Consider the following 24,987-nt stretch of genomic DNA (forward strand, 5'->3'; position numbering starts at 1 on the left):
CGACCTTTTGCCACATTTCAGGCTTCAAACATAAAGATATAAAACTGTATTTTTTAGTGAAGAATCAACAACAAGTGGGACACAATCATGAAGTGGAACGACATTGGATATTTCAAACTTTTTTAACAAATCAAAAACTGAAAAATTGGGCATTTGTGGACGGTGCAGTTGCCGTACCAGGTGGCGATACAGCCCACCGGGATGCTCTCAATTGTGCGTCTGTAAATGTTTGTGAAAGTTTTAGGTGACAAGCCAAATATCTTCAGCCTCCTGAGGTCCCCCAGAGGAGGGCTTGAGATGGGATGGATGGCCCCCACAAGAAGCAGTAAACCCAATTCAAGAAAGGAAGGAGCGTTTGTAAGCCTTTTCACTGTCTATCTGTTCCCCACAGCTATAGGGTATGCAAACAATGAGACGTCTCACCTAATGTTGCAACCATTACAAATAGGTCTACCTTGCCATTGACAACAGGTTTCAATACAGATTCGTCAATAGGTTTCTACACAGACTATTCTGGTCAACAGGGTTCTATACAGACTAGACTGGTCAACAGGTTTCCACAGACTAGACTGGTCATTGTAAGGCTAACTACAAGGGGAACAATCTATTATCTCCAGTGAATTAGAAGTGGCATTCCGGTGGTAGGTGTGGAGCACCGATCCTTCAGATTGGAAAGGCAATATGTGTGGGAATCTGGACACAACACGAGTATTCATCATTCAAGGACAAGCCCACTACTGTACAGACACCAAGTCACCATGGAAACCAGCCAAATTGGGTCACACAGTACATAATGGGGTTTGTAGTGACAGTATGCGTGCACGTCAGGTGTGAAAATGTGATTTTCTTCTCCTTACAACACCACACCATACATAAAGCTCTCATACGAGGAGCCTGAACTACACCTCAAAGTTGAGTACAAATTTGACCTCTATATCTTGTGTAATAAGCACACTGCACAAATCAAAAGTAGCATATGAAGTAATTTATTGGCCATTCACACACACCTCTCACCAATTTCCATAGAGTAGCATAACCCACTGTTACCATGTCATGTAATCTTACAACATAAATAAGCCATTATGCTGCTTCAGTCATGTGACAAGAAGTGTGCCAACATTTGTATTTCATCATGTCGAATGAGATTAAGTTAATCTCTTTCATACCTGCAGCAATGCAGCTGAGCACACAGTGTAACAACAGTATTGTACCATCTGCTTACATGTTAAAGTAGTATAGTAATTGTACTACAACGCTTAAGAGTCATCCACTTTCATCCACTTGTTATAAATACTCAATCTACCGTACTAATTCCAGCACAATAATAAATCATACATTTAAAAAAAATAAGTATCATAACAAAACAAGTCTGAAATCATGAATGCTCATATTCCTGCCATCTTTCTGAGCGATACAAAATTAATCTATACAGGCGCAGTCTGGGTGAAAGGCCCTGTGTGTGTGTGTTAAAGACCCTCTTTGTTTGGGCTCCCAGCCAGTCTCAGTTGCTGTGCACCAGTGTTACGAAGAGGAAGAGAGAACAGAGGGAGATGGACCCAGTGAGCACTGCCTTCACCAGGAGGGCTGTCCAGCTCCCCAGCAGGAACACATGGACAAACAACCTGAGAGAAGTTAGAGGACAGAGGAGAAAATGAGTAGATGTCTATGAACAATTATTATTATGGTTGTGTAGCTTTGTTTTATACCAATATGTCAGTTGTTGGCTACCATGAAACTGATTGTTGCTAACATCATAATTACGATGAATTATGACATGAACTTGGAGGTGTCATTGTTTTCAGTACCATTTCAATACTGTATTGTTTCTTTTGAAAAATAGGGGTTGGTTATGCAGACCATTACACAACTAGCTAGCAGTGTTTATAATGACCTCTAGTGGTAGAGAAAAACTTCAGTTCCCTCCCCAGAACAGATGAGCACTATGAGCTGAAAACCAGCTCTGTGAGGATGACCATTTCTACAGTATGCAGTTCCACAGTTCCCTTCCCTGGGTACGTTGAAGTACGTGATACTCACTCCATGAGGAAGGCCTTGTATACACACAGCCCCAGCAGTACAGTCACAGGCAGACGGAAGCTCTTCGGGAGGTCGTACCGCGTGAACATCCACACCACTGCTGCCATGGCGATATAGTGCACCTGAAATAGAACACGACACCGAATTTCCTTAAAAACGAGACTTCTTCCAAGCCTGCCACAGGAAATGTAATGTTGATGAGTATTCATTATCTAAGTATTTACTGGAAGTCAAAATAAATGTCTATTTGATTCAGCAGTATAAGTGTCAGTGCAAGGGGACTTACCAGGCTGATGTTGGAGTCGAAGCTCATCTGGATGTACTTCCAGTCAAACTCAATGCCTCTGGCACCCACCCATAGAGGTATACACCTGTATGACAGGGCAAGAGGATTAAATACAAGAGACACCATTGCAATTAAACATACTGACAACTACACTAGTGAGCTTGGGTAGTGAATGACTAATCTACACTGAAATGAATGTGAATCTGGAATGCACCCAAAGAGATTTAAAGAGAAACAGTAGGGGAACAGAGAAAGATAGAGAAAGAGAACGTACCTTGACATAACGAGCTCTGCTGTGGCCCATCCCATCGCTGCCACCATGATCTTGTACTCTCCCTTCCCTGCGTTCCTGGACATGACCAGATGCAGGCCCAGAAGGTCTGCTAGGTCCACCGTGGCCTTCATAAACTCACCAACAAAGTCATACACGCCAGCTCCTCCCTCCCATGTAGGGAAAAATGTGGCCAGAAATAGCATCTGGAACAGACACATTGTTAATGCAGTAACACATTTTTTTTTTATTGTCACATATACCGGATAGGTGCAGTGAAACATGCTGTTTTACATGGTCAGCCATAGTTGTACCGCACCCTTGTATCAAATTAGGGATAATTGCCTTACTCAAGAGCACATTGACAGATTTTTCACCTTGTAGGCTCGAGTATTCAAACCAGTGACCTTTCGGTTACTAACCGCTAGGCTACCTGCTGCCCTAGTAGGATACATATTAACTAGTAATAACTAATAACTAGTAGGCTACATTAGTAATCAAGCAGTTTTTAGTCTGCATCCCAATGTGATCATCAGTTCCTTTGACAGAATGATGGTACTTTTATTGCTTTTCAGAAAACAGACAGTTCGGACAGTCAATGTTCACCTTGCATAGCTGCACAAATAGGTAGGTAGCTCCTGCTTGAACACATCTCCAGAATGCATTGTATTCTGATCTACAATAGGGATCAAGAGAGAGACATTGTTTAAAACATTCTAGTATACAGACACATGGTTGCCTAGAGTGGCAGGAGGATTGACTGACTTCCTCTCAATCTGCTGACATTTCCATGTAGATTTCATTTCACCCTCTACAATATTGTATTTGATTTAACTAGGCAAATTAGTTAAGATCAAATTATTATTTACAATGACGGCCTACACTGGATTCGAACCAGGGACTGTAGTGATGGCTCTTGCACTGAGATACAGTGCATTAGACCGCTGTGCCACTGATACTTACAATCCACTGCATTTGTAGGTTATAAAGTAGGGAAAATAAGCCAAGGCAAAGCAATTCCCGAAATGAAATAGCGTCATATTGCCAGGGAGTCCAACACTGGCGAATCCTCTAACGAGTCTGTGAATGAATGAAGACATGATGGCTGTTAGCTAGCAACAATTATCGACACAATACTAGCTAGCTAACGTTAGTTACTTAAGAAGCATTGGAGCAGATAATCTAACAGTAACGTTAACGTTACTTGCTAGCATCCTCTCTTCCTGCACGCTCAAAAGGTTGCTTCTGTGCAAGGTCTAACCTATTTATTCCGCCATTATAAACTTAAATCTGTTAGATAAATTAAATGCGTATAAATAACACACGTCTAAATGAAGATCGGCACGAATCATTAAGAAATACCTGTACTTACTCAGGTTGACCGAGGGATTATTAAGATGCTAATGCTAGTTTGCTAACTCGTTGGTAGAAGGACGGAAACTAGTTTTCCAGTAGTTACCACAGCCACAAAGTCGAAATTGGCTATATCGTAGAAAATGAATAAAAACAAAAATGTGCCTTTTGGTCTTAATTTAAGGTTAGGGTTATGCACAAGGTTAGCAGTGTGGATTTGCTAAGGTACCAAATCAGATTTTAAGAATATAATTTGTCGAAGTAGGCGGGGAAACTCTGTGGCTGTGGTAACTAGTAACGACCCGGAAACTACCAAAATCCTACCATTAAATGATTCCGCTATTCCTTGATGTCCCCGAACTATCGTTCCGCGGGTCTTATAAAGCAAATGGACGGAACGACAGAACGGAGTCATGGTTAACCGTAATAATTTCAAGGCAGGACTTCGGCAGTTTCTGCCAAGATTGTTTCGTATGAAGCTTACAAACTCAGTGAATTCTGATGTTCATGCAACGAGTAACTAGTTCATGCATTGTCGTTGACATAAAATACAACTGACAATTTATAGGTTTAAGGATATTTGCAGCACTATAGCTAGCCTGGACAGCCGCTAGTTGGCGCTATTATCCACTGACAAACGTTAGGAATAATAGCGTTCTCTTGCGGCGGCAGGGCTACACTATATGTAGTCAAACGTCGAGTTAAAGGCCCAGTGCAGTCAAAAACGTGATTTGTGAGTTTAAAAAATATTTCGAAACTATGATTGGAATTAGTACTCTGAAATCTGTAAAATTGTGATAATGCCCTTTTAGTGTAGGAGCTGTTTGGAAAGACAGCCTGAAATTACAACCTCTTTTGGTGGGATGGAGTTAGTCTGCTCTTGCTAAAAAAAAATGTTTTCAATTAAAATGGTCAAAATTAATCAGTAAGGTACTTAATTGTTACCCAGAAATGATTTGATTGAGCTATATATGGCTACATTGGACCTTTAAAGATCATTATGGTCATTCAGGCATCATCTACAACGTGCAGTAGTCTAGGCTACAGTCTAATATAGAAATGTACAACCATGCTATAATGACATCACAAAATAATAGATGTGGCATTTCAGGTGAACAGTGTTGAATGCAGAAAATATACCACCGGTCATTTGGTTTACCTTGTGCTACAATATTTGCCACTAGATGTCTCCTGCGATTTCCATTAGGGCAGGATTAAATCACTTGCAAGTGGACTAACAACTTTCAGAATGCATTTGCATGTTCTTGGAGAGTTGATACTTGATTGAGAAACTCAGTCCCATGGCCTTACATCTGTTCAATTCTGCCAGAACCTGGCTGAGAAGTCATCCAGTGCAACATGCATAACCAGATTGATATTGAATTTGCCAATCATGTTTGACTCCTTGTCCTAGGTACCAACAAGGGTATGCAGACTTGTTCCAGAATAGTATTAAAACTGGCCTGGCTAAAGCATCAGCTATTAAAACTGTAGTTTATGGATTAACATTTGTATGTTCAAATAATGCAAATGAGCATACAAAAGTCAAATCCTGTCATTAATGTAACAAACATTACCATACAATCGTCACTTTATAATGCATCATCTTCATGTTCTGCATCCTGAATGCAGATGACGACTTCTGTCATTGTGAGAGAACATGTTCTTATAACACTGAGCAAACATGAACAAGAAGGCAAGACAGAGACATTTGTAAAGATTTTCCAGATTTATTACTTTTTTAGTTACAGTAGCTTGTCTTTCTCACTTGACTCTTAAACTAGAATTATTTTAACACCAATATTACATGGTAACAGCCAGTATGGAAACATCATGGCAAATGTTCTGGGAAGACAAACACATACTGTCAAGTCAAAACTGTCTCAGTGGGACTTTTTCATAAAGGAAAAAACAAATACTCGTACACACAGCCTACTACAGAGACTAAGTTGTGTTGTAGAGAGTGGTGGAGGTACTAGGGGTGTGACTGCATGTAAAAGGGGGGGTGGGTCCCATTGCAGCTTTCTGGAGCCGGAAAGTTACTCCTTAGAATGCATGTACAGCAACAGGTCAGCGACACGGTGGCTGTAGCCAAACTCATTGTCATACCTGGGGAAACAGAGATGGTGTCAGTTTAGTTGAGGGCTGAGAATAACCAAAACGGGGTCCAGCATTAGCAGGGGAGGAACTAAAGAATGATATAATATTTACTCTAATTCTAAGGGAGTTACTTACCAGGAAATGAGTTTGACAAAGTTGTCGTTGAGGGAGATGCCGGCGCCAGCATCAAAGATGGAGGAGTGGGTGTCTCCAATGAAGTCAGAAGACACAACCTGGTGGGACAGGAAATAAGCAGTGAGAAACCCACCAACAGAACAGCTGCAGTATACAGAGATCTATGTCATCTAGGAGCCCTGCTTTTAAACTACAACTTACTAATAACACATAATTGCCAGTAAAACTGAGCTCCATTGCCACCTCTGCTGATCTTTCATGTTGACATACATATTTTGTAATTAACTTCTCTAGGGTAGGGGGCAGCATTTGGAATAAAAAAACATGCCCAAATTAAACAGCCTGCTACTTAGGCCCAGAAGATATGCATATAACTGGTAGATTTGGATAGAAAACTCATTTCCAAAACTGTTAAAATAGTGTCTGAGTATAACAGAACTGATTTGGCAGGCGAAAACTACAAAACCTACTTCCTGAAAGGATTTTTCTATTCAATGCCATTACAGTATCCATTGACTAAGGACTCAAATTGCAGTTAATATGCCTTCCACTAGATGTGTCTTTAGAAATAGTTTCAGGCTTGTATTATGATAAATGAGGAGTAAGACCAGTCTGAATGAGTGGATCCTGACGTGTCAGAGCTTTTTCATGCGCAATCCCGAGAGTGCCTTTCTTGTTGACCCTTTATATTGACGACGTCATTGTCCGGTTGAAATATTATTGATCATTTAGGCTAAAAACAACCTGAGGATTGAATATAAACATTGTTTGACATGTTTATGAACTTTACGGATACAATTTGGATTTGTCTGCCCGTTTTGACTGCGTTTGCGCCTGTGGATTACTGAAGAAAACAGGTGTTTGGATATAAAGACTATCAAACAAAAGGAACATTTATTGAGTAAATTAATGTCTTCTGAGTGCAACCATATGAAGATCAAAGGTAAGGGATTAATTTTCTCTCCATTTCTGACTTGTGTAACTCTTCTACTTGGCTGGCTACTGTTTAATGATTTGTCTGCTGGGCTATGTCCTCAAATAATCGTAAGGTATTCTTTCGCTGTAAAGCATTTTTTACATTTTCTTTTTTAAAAATCTGACAGTGGTTGGATTCATAAGAAGTTAATCTTTAAACCCATGTTAAATAGGCTTGGTTTTCTGAATTTTTATAGTGACAATTTCTGTATTTGGCGCTCTGCAATCTCACTGGATGTTGGCCAGATGGGACCTAGCGTCCCACCTACCCTAGAGAGGTTAACTTACAGAGTCCTCAGTGTATCCCAGGTATCCCTTCATGGGTCCTTCGGCGGCCTTCTTGACAGCCGCCTTGATCTCAGCGTAGCTGCCAGGCCGGGACAGGCGGCAGGTTAGGTCCACCACTGACACGTCAGCCACGGGCACACGGAAGGCCATGCCAGTCAGCTTGCTGACAAGAGAGAGAAGACTTACATCAGCACTTATAATCAGTCTTTTTCGTCACACACACACACACATCTGCATTCAGCATCTTTGATAAGTAGTAGACAATCACATAAATGTATGCAAACACCCATCACAGGAGGCTGCGGCGGGGAGGACGGCTCATAAATGGCTGGAATGGAGTCAATGGAATGGTGTCAACCACATGGAAATCCCATGTTTGATGTCATTCCAACCAGCCTCCTGTGACACACACCATCTACTGACCCGTTGAGCTCAGGGATGACCTTGCCCACAGCCTTGGCAGCTCCGGTGGAGGCAGGGATGATGTTCTGGTGGGCACCACGGCCATCGCGCCATGCCTTGGCAGAGGGGCCGTCCACCGTCTTTTGGGTGGCGGTGTAGGCGTGGACTGTGGTCTGAGAGGACCAGAGAGAGAAAAAGGGAAAGATGAGCATGGGTTCCATAGCGTCAGCAGATGTGTCAATATGGACCATGGGAACAAAAGACATTCAGATGCTCCCTGCTCATGAAGATGCATGGACAGTCGAATGGAAGAAAAACACCGACCATGAGGGCCTCCTCGATGCCGAAGTTGTCGTGGATGACCTTAGCCAGGGGGGCCAGGCAGTTAGTCGTGCAAGATGCATTACTGTGGATGACCAGAGAGAATTACAATAGGTCACCAATTCAGATGAATCAATTATGCTACCCTTATTAAAAGGTTGACTATTCTTGTGAAGAGTTCGCCCTTTGATCATGCATGTATTGGTCAGGAATAAAGGGACTCACCTGACGATGGTCATGCTGGAGGGGTCGTACTTGTCCTCGTTGACTCCCATGACGAACATGGGGGCATCGGGGGAGGGGGCAGACACAACCACCCGCTTGGCACCACCCTGGATGTGGGACTGTGGAAACAGAAAAGAAAACGCATTGAGAAAGTCTCAAATCTTGAATGCACATCTAATACATCATATTTCATGTTTGTGTCTGGATCTGACTGGTCCTAATACACCTGAGAACTGTTGATAAAGTCTTTAGAGTTTCATAGGTTTATTTTGGCAAAGTACATTAGGGTTATTTATTTGGCTGTTGCAAGGCCTTGGTGAGCACTATAGTCATCAGTGCTTGACAAGGACACAAGTGTGTCAGAGTCTTCTGTGTCTGGGTACTGCTACTTACAGAGGCCTTGTCAATGCTGAGGAAGACTCCGGTGGACTCAACGACGTAGTCGGCACCGGCTTTACCCCATGGGATCTCATGGGGCTTCATACTAATGGGGGAGAGAGAGAGATTAAGGAAAGCTTTGACTATGTACAGTCGTGGCCAAAAGTTGAGAATGACAAACATTCATTTCCAAAGTTTGCTGCTTCAGCGTCTTTAGATATTTTTTGTCAGATGTTACTATGGAATACTGAAGTATAATTACAAGCATTTCATACGTGTCAAAGGCTTTTGACAATTACATGAAGTTGATGCAAAGAGTCAATATTTGCAGTGTTGAGGCTTTTTTCCAAGACCTCTGCAATCCGCCCTGGCAGGCTGTCAATTAACTTCTGGGCCACATCCTGACTGATTGCAGCCCATTCTTGCATAAATCAATGCTTGGAGTTTGTCAGAATTTGTGGGTTTTTGTTAGTCCACCCGCTTCTTGAATATTGACCACAAGTGGGATTAAAGTCTGGGGAGTTTTGTTCCGAGCCACTTAGTTATCACTTTTGCCTTATGGAAAAGTGCTCCATCATGCTAGAAAAGCCATTGTTCGTCACAAAACTGTTCCTGGATGGTTGGGAGAAGTTGCTCTCGAAGGATGTTTTGGTACCATTCTTTATTCATGGCAGTGTTCTTAGGCAAAATTGTGAGTGAGCCCAATCCCTTGGCTGAGAAGCAACCCCACACATGGTCTCAGGAAGCTTTACTGTTGGCATGTCACAGGACTGATGGTAGCGCTCACCTCGTCTTCTCCGGACAAGCTTTTTTCCAGATTCCCCTTTCTGATATTTTGGGGCTTCAGAGAAAATGACTTTACGCCAGTCCTCAGCAGTCCAATCCCTGTACCTTTTGCCGAATATCAGTCTGTCCCTGATATTTTTCCTGGAGAGAAGTGGCTTGACACCAGGCCATCCTCCAAAAGTCTTAGCCTCACTGTGCGTGCAGATGCACTCACACCTGCCTGCTGCCATTCCTGAGCAAGCTCTGTACTGGTGGTGCCCCGATCCCGCAGCTGAATCAACTTTAGGAGACGGTCCTGGCGCTTGCTGGACTTTCTTGGGGGCCCTGAAGCATTCTTCACAATAATTGAACCGCTCTCCTTGAAGATCTTGATGATCTGATAAATGGTTGATTTAGGTGCAATCTTACTGGCAGCAATATCCTTGCCTGTGAATCCCTTTTGTGCAAAGCAATGATGACAGCACGTGTTTCCTTGCAGGTAACCATGTTTGACAGAGGAAGAACAATGATTCCAAGCACCACCCTCCTTTTGAAGCTTCCAGTCTGTTATTCAAACTCAATCAGCATAGCCTTTTCAACACTCACACCTGTGTTAACGAGAGAGTCACTGACATGTCAGCTGGTCCATTTGTGGCAGGGCTGAAATGCAGTGGTAATGTTTTTTGGGGGTTCAGTTCATTTGCATGGCAAAGAGGACTTTGCAATTAATCGGAGCACTCTTCATAACATTCTGGAGTATATGCAAATTGAGGTAGCAGACTTTGAAAATTAATGTGTCATTCTCAACTTTTGGCCACGACTGTACAGACTCAGTGAGCATAGCCTTGCTATTGAGAAAGGCCGCAGTAGGCAGACCTGGATCTCAAGAGATGAGACTATGTGCACACAAAATGTGGAAACTGAGCTGCACTTCCTAACCTTCTGCCAAATGTATGACCATAGAGACACACATTTCCCTCAGATTGGATTTGTTTTTGAATTCTGTGGGTCTGTGCAATTTTCAAAATCCAATCCAAATCCCATATCTATTGGGTGATATACCATAGTGTACCATCACCGCAGCAACCAGTGAAGAACACCATTGTAAATACAACCCATATTTATGTTTATTCATTTTCCCTTTTCTACTTTTAACAATTTACACATCATTACAACACTGTGTATATAGCCATAATATGACATTTGAAATATCTATTCATTTGGAACTTTTGGGATTAACATTCAAAATGGGTGAATATTTCCTTTAAGCCTCAGTGTTAACACTGAGCTGAGCCTTGCAGACAGGTGGCACCAGCCCTCAAAGGCCAATAGCAACACTGAGGAGATCCTGGCCAGAGGGATTACAAAACACTGAGGTAATACTGAGCCAGGGAGAAAGGGGCACACACGTTCAATCCCAAATCAACCTAGCCCCATAGAATGGAACTTCACTCAGATGTACAGAAACGCTGCACGCACGAGCATACGTGATTATGTCGTCACTCACCACTGGAATACGGAGATGGAGTGGTCGTCCACAATCAGCTTCCCATCCTCCATGCTCACCTCACCCTTGTAACGGCCGTGGGTGGAGTCATACTTGAACATGTAAACCTGTGGAGAAAGAGAATGTTGGAGAAAAACAAAACTGACATTGTCAGAGAACATCAAGGTTATCAGTTCATTACACATGGGGTAATTGGTGTGTTATTACAATAAATACCACCACATAAGCCCACGGGTAGCTTGATCTGGCCTCCTCTGATTAATATGGCAGGGTGCCATGTTATATGATGGCTGTTGGTTGAGGGACTGAAAGAGACTCACCATGTACTGCAGGTCGATGAAGGGATCGTTGATGGCAACGACTTTGATTCCCTTCTGCAGGCAGGCCCTGAGGACCAGGCGGCCAATACGGCCAAATCTGGACAGAGAGGGGAAAGGGTGGATTCAGTAGACACAGGATTTCTACCCCCCCAAAAAAAACATTCTAAAATCCCCCTGTCCGGCCTCTATTGGGACTACTGTGAAAAATTCCAGATGATGCTAAACTAACATGTTTGAGTTAGGATTTACACATCATGTGGAAGGGTGAGTGAAGTAGTGTGCACTTAACCGCGTGACTCTGATGTATGTGCATTGGTTTACAGTGTAATCCTTATCTGTTAACAGTGCGGTCCTCCTCTTCCCATCTAACACTACAGACTCCCCTCAACACCACACCTTCTGGGGCTGGTTGCACCAGTTGGTCGTAACTATGTCCAACGTAAAATGTGCTCTACGCTGGACCTAAAAATGATACCTGTTACACCAAATGTTTGTCCACACATGGCTATTACTTTAAAGTATTTAAATTAGCCTACTTTATTCCAATATCTTCGTAATTTAGTGAGTCATTCCCACAGTAATTATTGATTGACCCATCCAGATGTGGTTTAGAAAACATGCATAGTGGTGGGCTTTGCAAAGTGATGAGACGTGCCTCGCAAAGTTCAGAATGGTCACGAGGATGGTAACAGTCTAGTAAATGGGCGCAGGCTAGCAACCATCATTATAAATCAACAAATCTCATGAACACCCATTGCTTACGCCAGACTTAGCTACAAATACATTCTTATACCAAAGTTGGACGTAGCTACGCCCAAACTAAAATTTAACAACTTTTACAACTGGCCACTGATGACAACCACAGGCTCTGTGGGGGCTGACAGATACCCATAGGATGACGACCAATGTCTGTTCAGTGTTCACTGTTTGCTGCTCCAATTGCGATTTACACCATAGATCCTTCAGTTCAGTGTGTTTTGCAATTGCATTGCTTCATAGCCTGTTATTACATAACTCTTAACAGGGGTTGGATGTCTTTGTTGGTGCACATGGGTCATTTCCCATTATTTTTAATGGCAGTGTTTAACACCGTTTTAGATAAATATGCAACAATGTGTATTAGAGGTGAATGTAATGCTTACCCGTTGATTCCAACACAGAGGTCTGACATAGTTGTTGTTGATTGGGTTGTAGTGGTGAACCTGAAACAAGACAGAAAATGTATTGCAACAGAAGTATCTCCCTGTAGAAACAGCAAAGTTTTGCAAAATGTACAGCTTTCAAAGAGGGTAGGCCTAACTAACACTGACTTTTCCCAGGCTGTCTATTCCCACAGAGCACAGTGCCGAAAATCAGCAATCACTTTTTTTCTATAACAGAGATAGTAGTACCACAGTTTAATTTGTCCAGTTAAGTAACAGCAGTTAGCTAAGTCAAACACTTGTTCTGTTATGTAGTACAGGACTAGGTTGCCTAGTGATGGGAGATTTAGCCAAGTTAGGGACACAAATCTAACTTACGTGAGGCTCCATTGTCTCCAGGCCTGTTTAACATGCCAGACAGAAGCAACAGGCCCAGACTTCCTATTCAGAGGACTTCCTTTGTCGACTCCAGGGTAAACTAGCCCAGTATGGAACAAACACTGGGATCTGGGCTCCTCCCTTCTAGCCTGCCTCAATCCACAAGGGATATCAATCAGTAGCTCAGTAGCTCTCCTCTGCAATGTTAGCTCTCACTATTACCAGCCGGTAGGACTGGTGCCATGCCAGTCTCATTACTTTCCAGAGGCTGCAGTGTGTAAGGAATGATAAAACACAGCCTTCTGGTTTTAATAAGAGACTAGGCTATTGGTCTACTTTGACTTCTCTAATGGTCCCTTATCGGAGGATTGGACACAGACATGCTTTCTGTTCTCAGCTCAACTTGCATGGAAACATAGAAATATGAGCCTTAGGATAGGCACATTACTTATGGACAAGCTGCTGTATGTGTGGCATTTGACAGTGGCTGGCTGTTCTCTAAATTTCAAGCTCCAGACTAGTACTTTTAATTCCCCACTGGTGCAGTGAATGGAGTTGAGGCCCAGATAGCATTAATTTTGTAGCTGTGTGACTGCGTTAGTTGAGGAGGATTCACTGTGAGCTTGGCCCAGTTGGTTCATTATAGGCCAGTCAATCCAGACAGCATATGCAGTGCATTCTATGGCTCTTTAAAAAGACCATGGGAGGAACAGCTGGGTTAGTTGCAGACACTTCCTGTAACTAGAAAGCAAGTTATTACAGCTGAGACTATAAAAATAACTCGTCTTTACATACCGTTTGAGCAAGTCAAAGAAATGTTCAACCAAATTATATAGCCTAGCAAAAAAAAAAGTGGGTTAGCAATGCTGAAGGTAATTTGAGGTCAGGAGAGGTTTGAACACATTTAAGGCAATACTTGCAAAATACAGTTGACCAATAACAATGTCTGGTACGTGTTGGAAGATGGACCGCATAACTAAGTTACTACCGTTTGCTAACAAAGTGATGCAACAATCAGGAAATTCCTGCTTCTTCATTTGGGTTGATGAAAACATTTGTAGGAAATTGATGTGGCAAACTCTTATATCAATGTTGAAACACTGCTGTTATAAACAAGTCCTAGCACTGGGCTATAGATCTATCAATGAATCATATTTACCATAATCTGTATTACTCTATACAGTGGCAAGAAAAACTATGTGAACCCTTTGGAATTACCTGGATTTCTGTATAAATTGGTTGGATTTTCATCTACGTGGACAGACAATTTCTCTTGTCTATATTGAATACATAATTTAAACATTCAGTGTAGGTTGGAAAAAGTATGAACCCCTAGGCTAATGACTTCTCCAAAAGCTAAGTGGAGTCAGCTAACCTGGAGTCCAAGCAATGAGACGAGATTGGAGAGGTTGGGTAACGCTGCCCTGCCCTACAAAAAAAAAACCTCAACATTTGAGTTTGCTATTCACAAGCATTATGGCCTGATGTGAACCATGCCTCAAACAAGAGAGATCTCAGGAGACCTAAGAATTGTAGACTTGTATAAAGCTGGAAAATGTTACAAAAGTATCTCTAAAAGCCTTGATGTTCATCAGTCCACGGTAAGAAAAATTGTCTATGGAGAAAGTTCATCACTGTTGCTATTCTCCCTAGGAGTGGTCGTCCTGAAAAGATGACTGCAAGAGCACAGTGCAGAAGGCTCAATGAGCGTAAGAAGAATCCTGGAGTGTCAGCTAAAGACTTACAGAAATATCTGGAACATGCTAACATCTGTTGATGAGATGTTAGCATTCCTCCTGACTGTTGTGCAGGTCTGATCTGCAACTACAAAAAATGTTTGGTTGAAGTTATTGCTGCCAACGGAGGGTCAACTAGTTATTAAATCCAAGGGTTCACATACTTTTCCCACCCTGCACTGAGAATGTTTACACGAGTGTTCAATAAAGACATAAAAAGAATTATACATTTTCACTTCACCTTTATTTAACCAGGCAAGTCAGTTAAGAACAAATTCTTGTTTTCAATGACAGCCTAGGAACAGTGGGTTAACTGCCTGTTCAGGGGCAGAATGACAGATGTGTACCTTGTCAGCTCGGGGATTTGAACTTGCAACCTTCCGGTTACTAGTCCAACGCGCTAACCACCAGGCTACCCTGTTTAAGCACATTGTAGTGACTTAGATGAAGATCAAATATGATAAATTCATGCCGAATTCCAGGTAATTCCAAAGGGTTCATACTTTGCCACTGTAGGTGACATTTAAACCAATAAAGCAAATGACAAACCCACTATTAATCCAGTTCAACTGAAAAATAATTTATTGATTTGTCCTAGTCTGCCATGATGACAGAGTGATTTTGGCTGCACATGGAGGTCCAAGCAAACAGAACTAAAATAACATTTAGGTCTATAAAAAGAAATCCATGACCATGTCCAGTTCAAAGGAAAGGTAAATGTAGTTTCTTCTCTCAAGTTAGGATAAATCATTAGGCCATAACCTAGCCTCGCTGTAACCTTACCTAATTAAAACTCAGAATTTATAAGGTTATTAACACATCAGCAACTGACTGTATGAGCAGATGTTACACCTAAAATGAGACCATGAAAAAGCCTGAGTGCCTCTTTGTAAACTTATCAACAAGTGAAGGGGGTCACCATAACCTCGAAACCAGACACTGATATAAAAACCCTGGACAGATAGGCTATATTAGAGTCATGGCTAGAAGGTTATATTAGAGTCATGGCTAGAAGGTTATATTAGAGTCATGGCTAGAAGGTATCCAGCTTTTGTCAAATTAACATTGAAATAACATTTTAGGGAAAGGATTAGCTAACTTTAACAGCAGGATAGGATAATTAGGTTATCCTAATCAGCTACAAAAAGTCAAATCTGATGTTCATTTGACAAAAGCTGGATCCCTATATGGAGTCCCAGTTATCCTCCATTAGCTTTTCCACTGAGCGGAAGGTCACCAAAATGGGTGCACAGACACAATCCATACACAGAACAGAACTAGTACTGAACTCTGGGCATTAGGCTAGACTAGTGGGAACAAGGCCCTTGGGGCAAAAACACCTCAGACCAATCGAAGCAACACTTTGGTCAATCAACACAAAATAGCTATAAATAGGCCTAGGTTCTTCCAATGGATTATCTGGTTGTCTAATGTCTAGCACCCGGTTCAAACTGTCTGGGTGCAGGCTATAACGTGAGGGCTATGCAAAACGACATATTTAGTTGGACTAGTATCATAAGGTAAAGTACCTTACTGAATGGGCTTAGGATCTGTAGTATCCTCCAATGAGCAATAAATCATAGATCTCACAACTCCTCTCCACAGCTTGCAGGCCTATGTAAAACTGCTGTGCTGCAGCAAGGTAGAACTTAGCACTGTCTTTGAAAGGACACAGGATGGCCCTTACATCTGGTTGGTGTAACGTTAGACAACTTGATAATCTGTGCCTGTATTCCTGTGTGTGGCTCCCACCGCAACTAACCCAGCTGGCTTATCCTAATCTGCCTGTTCCTCCAACCCGTGGTCTTTTTAAAGAGCCCCAGAATGCACTGCGTATGCTGCCTGGATTGACTGGCCTATAATGAACCAACTGGGCCAAGCTCACATTGAATCCTCCTTACCTGATGCAGTCATACCGACTACAAAACGAATGCCATCTGGGCCTAAACTCAATTCACTGCACCAGTGGGGAATTAAAAGTACTAGTCTGGAGCTTGAAATTTACATTTTGATATATTCAGTAACATTGAACCTTTGGATAAGGACATTAAAAAGATGTCATCGTGTTAGACTGTCTGGCCATCTTCAATTCTCCTTGCCACATAGGCATCACAAGGTGACCCAGCCATTAGTGATACAGGCAAACAGGCTGGGAGGCAGTCAGAGAAGGCTCCATGTTAATATCGTGTTCACACCTTCACTTTCAGCCTGGTTCAATCCACAAATCAACTCCATTGCACTAGTTCTATCACCTCCATGTTGCTTCTTCTTCACGCCTGTCTCGTCAAAAGAAAAATGTCGGCGGGTTGTTTTATTGTGTCAGTGTATATTATTGTCTGAAGTACTACCACCCCTCTTTTGGTCTCAAGAGTATGCAAGTGGGCAGACAAATAGAATCCTTTGTCGAGGGGACCAATCAATACTGGACTTGTGTTCTGGATGCCTCAAGATGTCAAATGGCTCTCAAGAGCTGAAATGCGGAGGAATTCAACAGGCTGCTGACGTGGTGACTTATTAAAGCCCAGCACAGACAAACTGCATTGTTTGTACAGGCCTATAGGATCCACCTCTGCTTCAGGCTCAACCGCAATCAATTATCTGCCTGTTCTACTGAAAACTGAGGTTTAAATTAACAACATGTCTGCATAACAGCCCATGATCAGGTTCCAAACACTGAAAAGAGTAGTTTGTGATTGTGTCATTCAAGCAAAAGCCTGAGCCATGGTATATTTAGGGCTGACACAAGTACTATATAATGTTGTAACAGATGAAGACTGTCATGAAAATAACCTTCATAACACATGAGTACCAGTCAAAAGTCTGGACACACCTACTCATACCAGGGTTTCTTTACTTTTACCATGTTCTAGTGTGCAAAGACATCAAGGCAAAAGGGTGGCTACTTTGAAGAATCCAATATATACATTTGTTTAACACTTGGTTACTACATGAGTCCATATGCTTTACTGCATAGTTGGTGTCTTCACTGTTATTCTACAATGTAGAAAAGTAAAAATAAAGAAACTCTTGAATAAGTAGTTGTCCAAACTTTTGACTGGTACTTAGGGTTGAAAACTTTCCGGTAAATTTCCAGAAATTTTGATTACATTCAGAAAAGTTAGTTTATTACAGTGAACCTTTGTGGGATACACAAGGCAATTCTAAGTCTTGTGGCATATTTCAGTCGAACTATCCCCAATTCAATGGCATTGCAACCCTCTGCATGCACAGTGCATTCTTCCATCACATGCACAGCTGATTCAAGATCTTGCACACTAATGGGATGCTATTGAGCCCACACTACTACACTGTCTGAGCCAAGGACTACATGCCTTCTGGTAAGTTGATTACAATACTGGGTGGGGTGAATATGTTTTATGACATACATGATTAGTAAATAGTAGCCTACAGCAAAGTGTTTAAATCATTTCTAACTTGGTAGCAAAAACTAGCAGAAATTGTTAACATGTGGGGTTTAGCTTGCTTAAGCCTACTTAACTGAGGTGTTAATTCACCTGTTTCCATACATGTTTCATTTTAAAACTCTTAGAGTTGTTTAGTTTAACTATTTATCTGTACATGCATTTTTCTGTAAAGATTAGTATAAAAAAAATCCCACAGGCACTCTGATTGGAGACATTTCACTGCAACTAATGTTATACTGTGCCAAACTATAGCATTTGTATGTCATATACCTTTGACTATTGGATGGTCTTATTGGCACTATAGTATTGCCAGTGTAACAGTATAGCTTCCGTCCCTCACATTGCCCATACCTGGGCTCGAACCAAGAACACGTCAACAGCGTTACCCATCACTACACAAAAGCCACAGCCCTTGCAGAGCAAGGGGAATAACTACTCCAAGTCTCAGAGCGAGTGACGTTTGAAACGCTATTAGCGCGCACCACGCTAACTAGCCACCCATTTCACATCGGTCACACCAGCCATTAGGCTGATGGGCTTGAAGTCATAAACAGCTCTGTGCTTGCAAGGAGCTGCTGGCAAAACGCATGAAGGTGCTGTTTGAATGAATGCTTACGAGCCTGCTGCTGCATACCGTCGCTCAGACTGCTCTATCAAATCATACTTAATTATAACATAACACATAGAAATACGAGCCTTTGTCATTAATACGGTCGAATCCAGAAACTCACTTCGAAAAAACATTTATTATTTGAGAAATACGGAACCGTTCTGTATTTTCTAACAGGTGGCATCCCTAAGTCTAAATATTCATGTTACATTGCACAACCTGCAATGTTATGTCATTATTACATAAAATTCTGGCAAATTAGTTTACAATGAGCCAGGCTGCCCAAACTGTTGCATATACCCTGACTCTGCGTGCAATGAACGCAAGAGAAGTGACAAGTTCACTTGGCTAATATTGCCTGCTAACCTGGATCTCTTTTAGCCAAATATGCAGGGTTAAAAATATATACTTTGTGTATTGATTTTAAGAAAAGCATAGGTGTGTATGGTTAGGTATACATTGGAGCAACGATACGCACCGATTATATGCAACGCAAGACAAACAAGTAATAGCAACCATGTGTAGTTATAACTAGTGATTATGATGTAAAAAAAAATAGAAAAAAGAAGTCTAATGCTAGCTAGCAACTTACCTTGGCTTCTACTGCATTCGCATAACAGGCAGGCTCCTCATGGAGTGCAATGAAGCAGGTGGTTAGTGTTGGACAAGTTAACTGTAAGGTTGCAAGTGTATCCCGAGCTGACAAGGTGAAAATCTTTCGTTCTGCCCTTGAAGGCAGTTTGCCTAGGAACGGTAGGTTGTCATTGAAAATAAGATTGTATTAACTAACTTACTTGCCTAGTTAAAAAGGTATAAAAATAAAAGGCTAAACTCTTGCATATGTAAGAGAAGAAATCCGTACTACCCTGCCCACTTCACTGTTGCTCCAAGCAGAGGAAAATGCAGTTTTGAAATACAAAAAGCATGAAGACTTGCCTGAAGCCCATAAACGCCACAGCTTACATGTTAAACCCCAAGGATGCTGTCTGGTGCAAAGATCAACAAGGCCTATGATGTCATCACTACAGTGTCTCACCACCTTGGCCTGGATGTGGGAAGGTTCTTGGCAGTCTGGTGAAGTACACTTCCAAGCAAGGGCTTTGGGATGGAGATGCAATATGGCAGTCGTGCCAACATATCTCAGCTATATATATGGTGGAAGGGACTTTGTGGCTCTGAGGCCCTTTCCCCTGTTGCCTCCATCCTCCAAATCCCACCAACAGCCACCTCAGAGCGCAACTGGTCCATTGGTAGGGAACGCACGCATCAAAGCACGCAACAGGCTGACCAATACAAAGGTTGAAAAATTGGTGGCCAGCCGGGCAGATTTTAGAGCCTGACAACGAACGAGCCATCCTCAACAAGGTTGGAAAGTGACAGTGAAGATGGTCTCAGAGTGATGTTCAAGAGGTGGACATTGAGGTCCAGGGAGAAGACACGAAAGCCTGAGGGGAAGACAGTCTAGAAACTAAAGCTTTGGTTATCATGTTAAATGTTGAAAACATTTTTGGGAGATGCGATGGATCAGTCGGTATTCTGTTGTACAGTGAAATCATCCCATGTGAAGAGTCAACTCATTTAAAGCTCAATTCATAACATTTTTATTTCTATTGGGAGGATTTAATTTGCAATGATGTCTATTTATGATAAGGTAAAAGGTTTGCGCTTGTCTCCATATGATAAATATATCCAATACAAAAAAAACTACATTCAAATGGTTATTATTATAAATGGTATTAATTTGCATACATTTCCATTAATTCCCATGGAACGTTTCCACCTCTGAATATTTCCCAAATTGTGCAAACCTACTGGTACTAACACACACTACACATTATTTGGTGTGTGGAAAGAACAGCTCAGTGAAAACAGGAGAGCTGGGCATTCATGCGGTTGACGCCGTTTTGGCTGTAACATGGACTCTACAACCTGATGAAACTTTGTTGCTCCTTTCTGAAACAAGCAAGATGCTGTAGCAAATTAACAATTTGGTTGTCTAAGTGATTCCCCCTCCCTGCAGCAGCACCTGGAGTCAGGAGTGGAGGAGAAAATGTGGGTCTTACATCTATTCCGGTGACAGCGGTCATTTGGCTGACCAATAACCACCATCCAAAATTCCATGACCCGACCGCCACATCCCTAGGTATATGGACCATCGTACCAATAATATGTCATAGCAAAGTATTAAAAATGCCTGGGGTAATAAAGCTCAATAATGACTACTTTGTTTTAAACATCCACCATTAGTAATTGTCTGGCTAGACAGACTTGGAACAATCACTGTTGGGGTGCAGCCGTCCACCCACCCAGACAGGCACTGGTCCACAGCACCAACCCATTACTGGGGAGAAAAAGTGGGTCATTCACCCCAGGAGCATACAGATACACTCAGGCAGAAAATGGCCCAGACAATGGGACAAAAATAAAGTGGGAGCGTCTCAATAGGGAAGTGTTTATGAACGAGTTGGCCTTTTACGACAATATTCATTGAAATGCTGACAATCAAGAAACAAAGCAAAAACCAGTGTGTGGCTGTGTTGAGGGATGAGGCAGATGGAAACCATTCCTGTTAGCAGAGGTGAGCCTGGGAGCCATTTTGAGGAAGTGCTGTGTCATACCACCACGTCCATTTACTGTGCTGCACACAGGAAGAATGACACGCGATCAGGCAAATATGATGCAAGGGGCAGGCTGAGTAATTATAGGTAATATAGATATTTAGAATGCAATAACAATAAATATAATTAACTAATATAACTCATTTCCATGACCAGCGGCATCATTTGCATAGAGAGAGGACACACATTAACCTCTGTTGGCCTCTACAATCTGTCTTAACCTCAGCAGAGAGAATGAAAACGTGCTGCCTCACACACCCACCCCCTCACTGGCATTTTCTACATTCCCAGGCATGTCTTGAAATGATTGTAGCTCAGTAGTTTTCCACTGAGACCTGAGGGGCAGGCCCTGATACTAAACTGAAGACTGCTCAGTATTCACCAGTCAACTTGCTCACGGACTGCCACACGCCTTTAGAAAATAAACTGCATTAAAACTCACGCAGCCCCACATCTAGAATATTTTCAGTAAATCAACATATCAAACCTCTTCTGTATTTATGAAACAAACGTGATTACCTAAAACATTGTCAAAGGCATGTTTTCAAGATCATTCTGAAGCATGTGAAAAGTCTGATTTTATAGCCTGTAGCTAAACTATTGTATGTGAGCTAATCTCAAATACAGCAAATGAACCTCTGATAACATTCTCAGATTGAGAACCAGTACAGTCTAATATGGTTGGGCAGCTGTCATAAAGAGAGGCATGATTCTACAAGCCTCAGCACCTTGCCTATTTACGGTCACACGACTGCCCTCACTGCAGACAGCCAACTCACGCATCACACCATCAAGGCCTAGTAAGACTAATGTAGTCAGCTTTGTCTGGACAAAACCAGAAACTTGCTAAATGCATAATAAGCCAGTCACCTGTCCTGATAAAAGAACTTCAAGTTGTAGCCCTGTTGTGTCATGTCAGACTAAATCTTCAAGGCGACAATATGTTTAAGTCCATTCGTCTTCTGTTAGAGCTGTGAAACCTAATAGGTCAGCAGGAGATGCCGCCCAACCAGAACACAACAGGAAGGCACACACAGATGGGAAAGGCATGACGGTGGCCGCTGCAGAACAGAACAGCCATGAATAAATGAACTGTTGTAGCAAACTGCAGTGGATCGATGAAGGAGAGGTTACCTCCTAACTGCCTGAAATGGGCAGCTGAGTCGGGGGGGGGGGAATTGGGAGAAACACGACATCCATGTGATAATTTACTAATGTCATCTTTGGGGAAGTGATAGCTAGCTCTAACCCCAGCATCAAGAGAGGACACCATCAGCAAGTATCAAATTCAAAATTCAAGCCTAGTAGAGCCAGGAGGTGTGGTTAACGATCAACCCAGGCAGTTATACAGCTAGTGATGGGCTGCATGTTGCATCAGCAGTGCTTATCAAGCTCTCGCCACTATACTGCACAAAAATATGACTACATAAGGCAGGTAAAGAACAATGTGTTCCCTTTCACAGACAAAACTGATTCAACAGCCACACACTAACAATACAGGTATAAAGAACACACGGATAGGATTCTTCACACACACATACTGTAAATAATGGTGTGGGAAATATCTCCATGGTAACCTCAAGGTGATTAAGCACATACCAAAAAAAGGAGAGCGCATTGAGCAGGTCAGGGAGAGGGAGTAGTGTTTGAGCGAACCACCTCTACACAGGAAGACACAGGTTGCGTGCGGTCGACATTGCAGACAACTTCAAAAGAAAGTAGAGACTGGCTGATTAACTTGCACCATAAACAACTATTCCATTTCATTTGTAGATCAGTCTCAATTTCCCCATGATACATCACGGTTTTGATGATCTCGAACACAGTCTGAGTCAGAGAGTCTCCTCGCTGCAGGCATGTTCAGGCCTAAAACAGGAAAACAGGACTAGGCCCTATCAATAATCACACGACCAAACCAGTACATCATCTTGTTTACATTAGGCCTTTGCAATCAACACCCTTAGCAGTCTTCCAGAAGGATACGTCTTGACAGTGCACATGCATAGAAGCAGGCCAAACTGGATAAATTAGCAATTTACTAATTTGGATGATGATATGCATTACATATTGGTCATTGAATACATTTTCAAATATATAATTATTTCAACTATTCTAACATGCCATTTCTGTTCTTTTGGATGAGGAATTATTTTATATCCAGAATATAATAAGTGGTTTATGCAGGAAACAATTAATTCAGCAGGGAATCATTCACTCTAATAGGCCAGGTCTGTAAAATGACCTTACAGTATGTAATACGACCTTCATCGCAGTGATGAAAAAGGCCCATCTGGCGATGGCTGCCTCTCCATCCTCCATAGTGACCCGAGTCGAAACCTGTTGTTCCGGTCTTTGCAAACGGTTGACATTTTGATTAAAGTTGAAAAACATGTATATTTTAGCAACTAATCCAATTAGCTACAATTCGGACAAAGTAACCTAATCGGTAGGCACACTGATGCGACACGGCACACCATGGCTTCCCCCTTCAGAGAGCGTCATTGGAGTCATATGCAAGTCATCTTCAATCATTATTACTCTCATACTCAAAATTAAAACTGTCAACATGAATCAATTACAATTCAACGTCCACTTCATTAAAAAAAAGTGGGCTCGGCTTAAATTTGGCTACATTTCTTGGTTTAGATTTTACATCATTGCCACGGTAACGTTCTATAAATGCTCTGACGCAATCAAAAGAATTCATCAGGAGTATGTGGTGAGGCACGTAGCCAGTTAGCTAGAGTAACTTTTCTGGGATTTCCTGTACAGACATCTATGCCAGAACTCTAGATTTACACCGACCATTTGATACAACTATTTAGGTTCAGCTGTGGGGAAACAGATTAACTGGTTATTTATTGCATGAAGACAATATAAATGTTGTAAAAAGCCACAATATTCGTTCTCAACAGTCTTCCGAAAACCGCATCATCGTTCGAGCTTCAGTGTCACGTAACCTCTGCACATTTTACCTTCTAATGGATGAATAATGCATTATCTTGATGGTCTCAATAAACGCTCAACTCATGTCTTAATAAATAAGATTAGAATGTGCTTTGCGTTAGTTGGCAAACTACACGTCATATTTTCAGAAATTAAGTTGTACAGAAACGTGAATTATTACACAAGGCCATAGGCGCATCCTTTCCCCGCCTCCCATCATTTCCTGGCTTTGTAATGTTAAACCGAAAGGAGAGGCTCAGAAGTAGCTACTGCTACACTATTACAACCGTATTCAAAAAACAAAAAGACACGCAATAAGTATTACAATGACTTTTGTAGAATAAGTCCTTTTGTCGATTATACATACCTTGAGGAGATGCTGCAGTGACTGCAAGTTGAGAGGACAGCCTTCCAAATTTATAGCAGACACGTGACACGCGTATTGGTCTAATTGCCCTAGAAACATGACGTCACTTGATCTTCTGCTGGGTCACGGCTGCTATGGAAACCATAGAGAACTGGGGGAGGTTGCCAAATTATGGGCGGTACGGGAGGATGCTGCAAACTGATTTTTTAAATTAATATTTTATTTAACGAGGCAAGTCAGTTAAGAACAAAGTCTTATTAACAATGACGGCCGACACCGGATAAACGCGGAAGACGCAGGGCCAACTGTGGGCCAACTGCCCTATGGGACTTTCAATCACGGCCTGGAATCGAACCACGGTGTCTGTAGTGACGCCTCTAGCACAGAGATGCAGTGCCTTAG

The 24,987-nt window shown here is 42.0% G+C and overlaps 2 protein-coding genes across 3 annotated transcripts; both read right to left on the reverse strand.

Annotated features, from left to right (window-relative positions):
- Nucleotides 1–970: 970 nt before the first annotated feature.
- On the reverse strand, nucleotides 971–4,237 carry LOC118364598 (transmembrane protein 147). The gene is made up of 7 exons (XM_035746273.2): nucleotides 3,967–4,237; nucleotides 3,558–3,674; nucleotides 3,201–3,270; nucleotides 2,598–2,800; nucleotides 2,324–2,408; nucleotides 2,038–2,159; nucleotides 971–1,622 (listed from the first exon to the last, which is right to left on the reverse strand). The coding sequence occupies exons 2-7, from the start codon at nucleotides 3,632–3,634 to the stop codon at nucleotides 1,502–1,504; spliced, it is 678 nt and encodes a 225-aa protein (XP_035602166.1). The 5' UTR covers nucleotides 3,635–3,674; nucleotides 3,967–4,237; the 3' UTR covers nucleotides 971–1,501.
- A 1,420-nt stretch (nucleotides 4,238–5,657) lies between these two features.
- Nucleotides 5,658–24,690, reverse strand: LOC118364599 (glyceraldehyde-3-phosphate dehydrogenase). 2 transcript variants are annotated; one of them, XM_035746275.2, is made up of 12 exons: nucleotides 14,629–14,660; nucleotides 13,679–13,720; nucleotides 12,506–12,565; nucleotides 11,364–11,460; nucleotides 11,044–11,150; nucleotides 8,787–8,877; nucleotides 8,394–8,512; nucleotides 8,172–8,253; nucleotides 7,869–8,020; nucleotides 7,446–7,608; nucleotides 6,183–6,280; nucleotides 5,658–6,056 (listed from the first exon to the last, which is right to left on the reverse strand). In XM_035746275.2, exons 1-12 carry the CDS (start codon nucleotides 14,643–14,645, stop codon nucleotides 5,987–5,989), a joined length of 1,098 nt encoding a protein of 365 aa, XP_035602168.2. In that variant the 5' UTR covers nucleotides 14,646–14,660; the 3' UTR covers nucleotides 5,658–5,986. The 2 variants fall into 2 exon arrangements, with proteins under 2 accessions (XP_035602168.2, XP_035602167.1); XM_035746274.2 differs by lacking the exons at nucleotides 13,679–13,720; nucleotides 14,629–14,660 and adding an exon at nucleotides 24,586–24,690.
- Nucleotides 24,691–24,987: the final 297 nt, after the last annotated feature.

The sequence above is a fragment of the Oncorhynchus keta genome, chromosome 31 (genome assembly GCF_023373465.1).
Source record: "Oncorhynchus keta strain PuntledgeMale-10-30-2019 chromosome 31, Oket_V2, whole genome shotgun sequence".
Taxonomy (NCBI): Eukaryota; Metazoa; Chordata; class Actinopteri; order Salmoniformes; family Salmonidae; genus Oncorhynchus; species Oncorhynchus keta.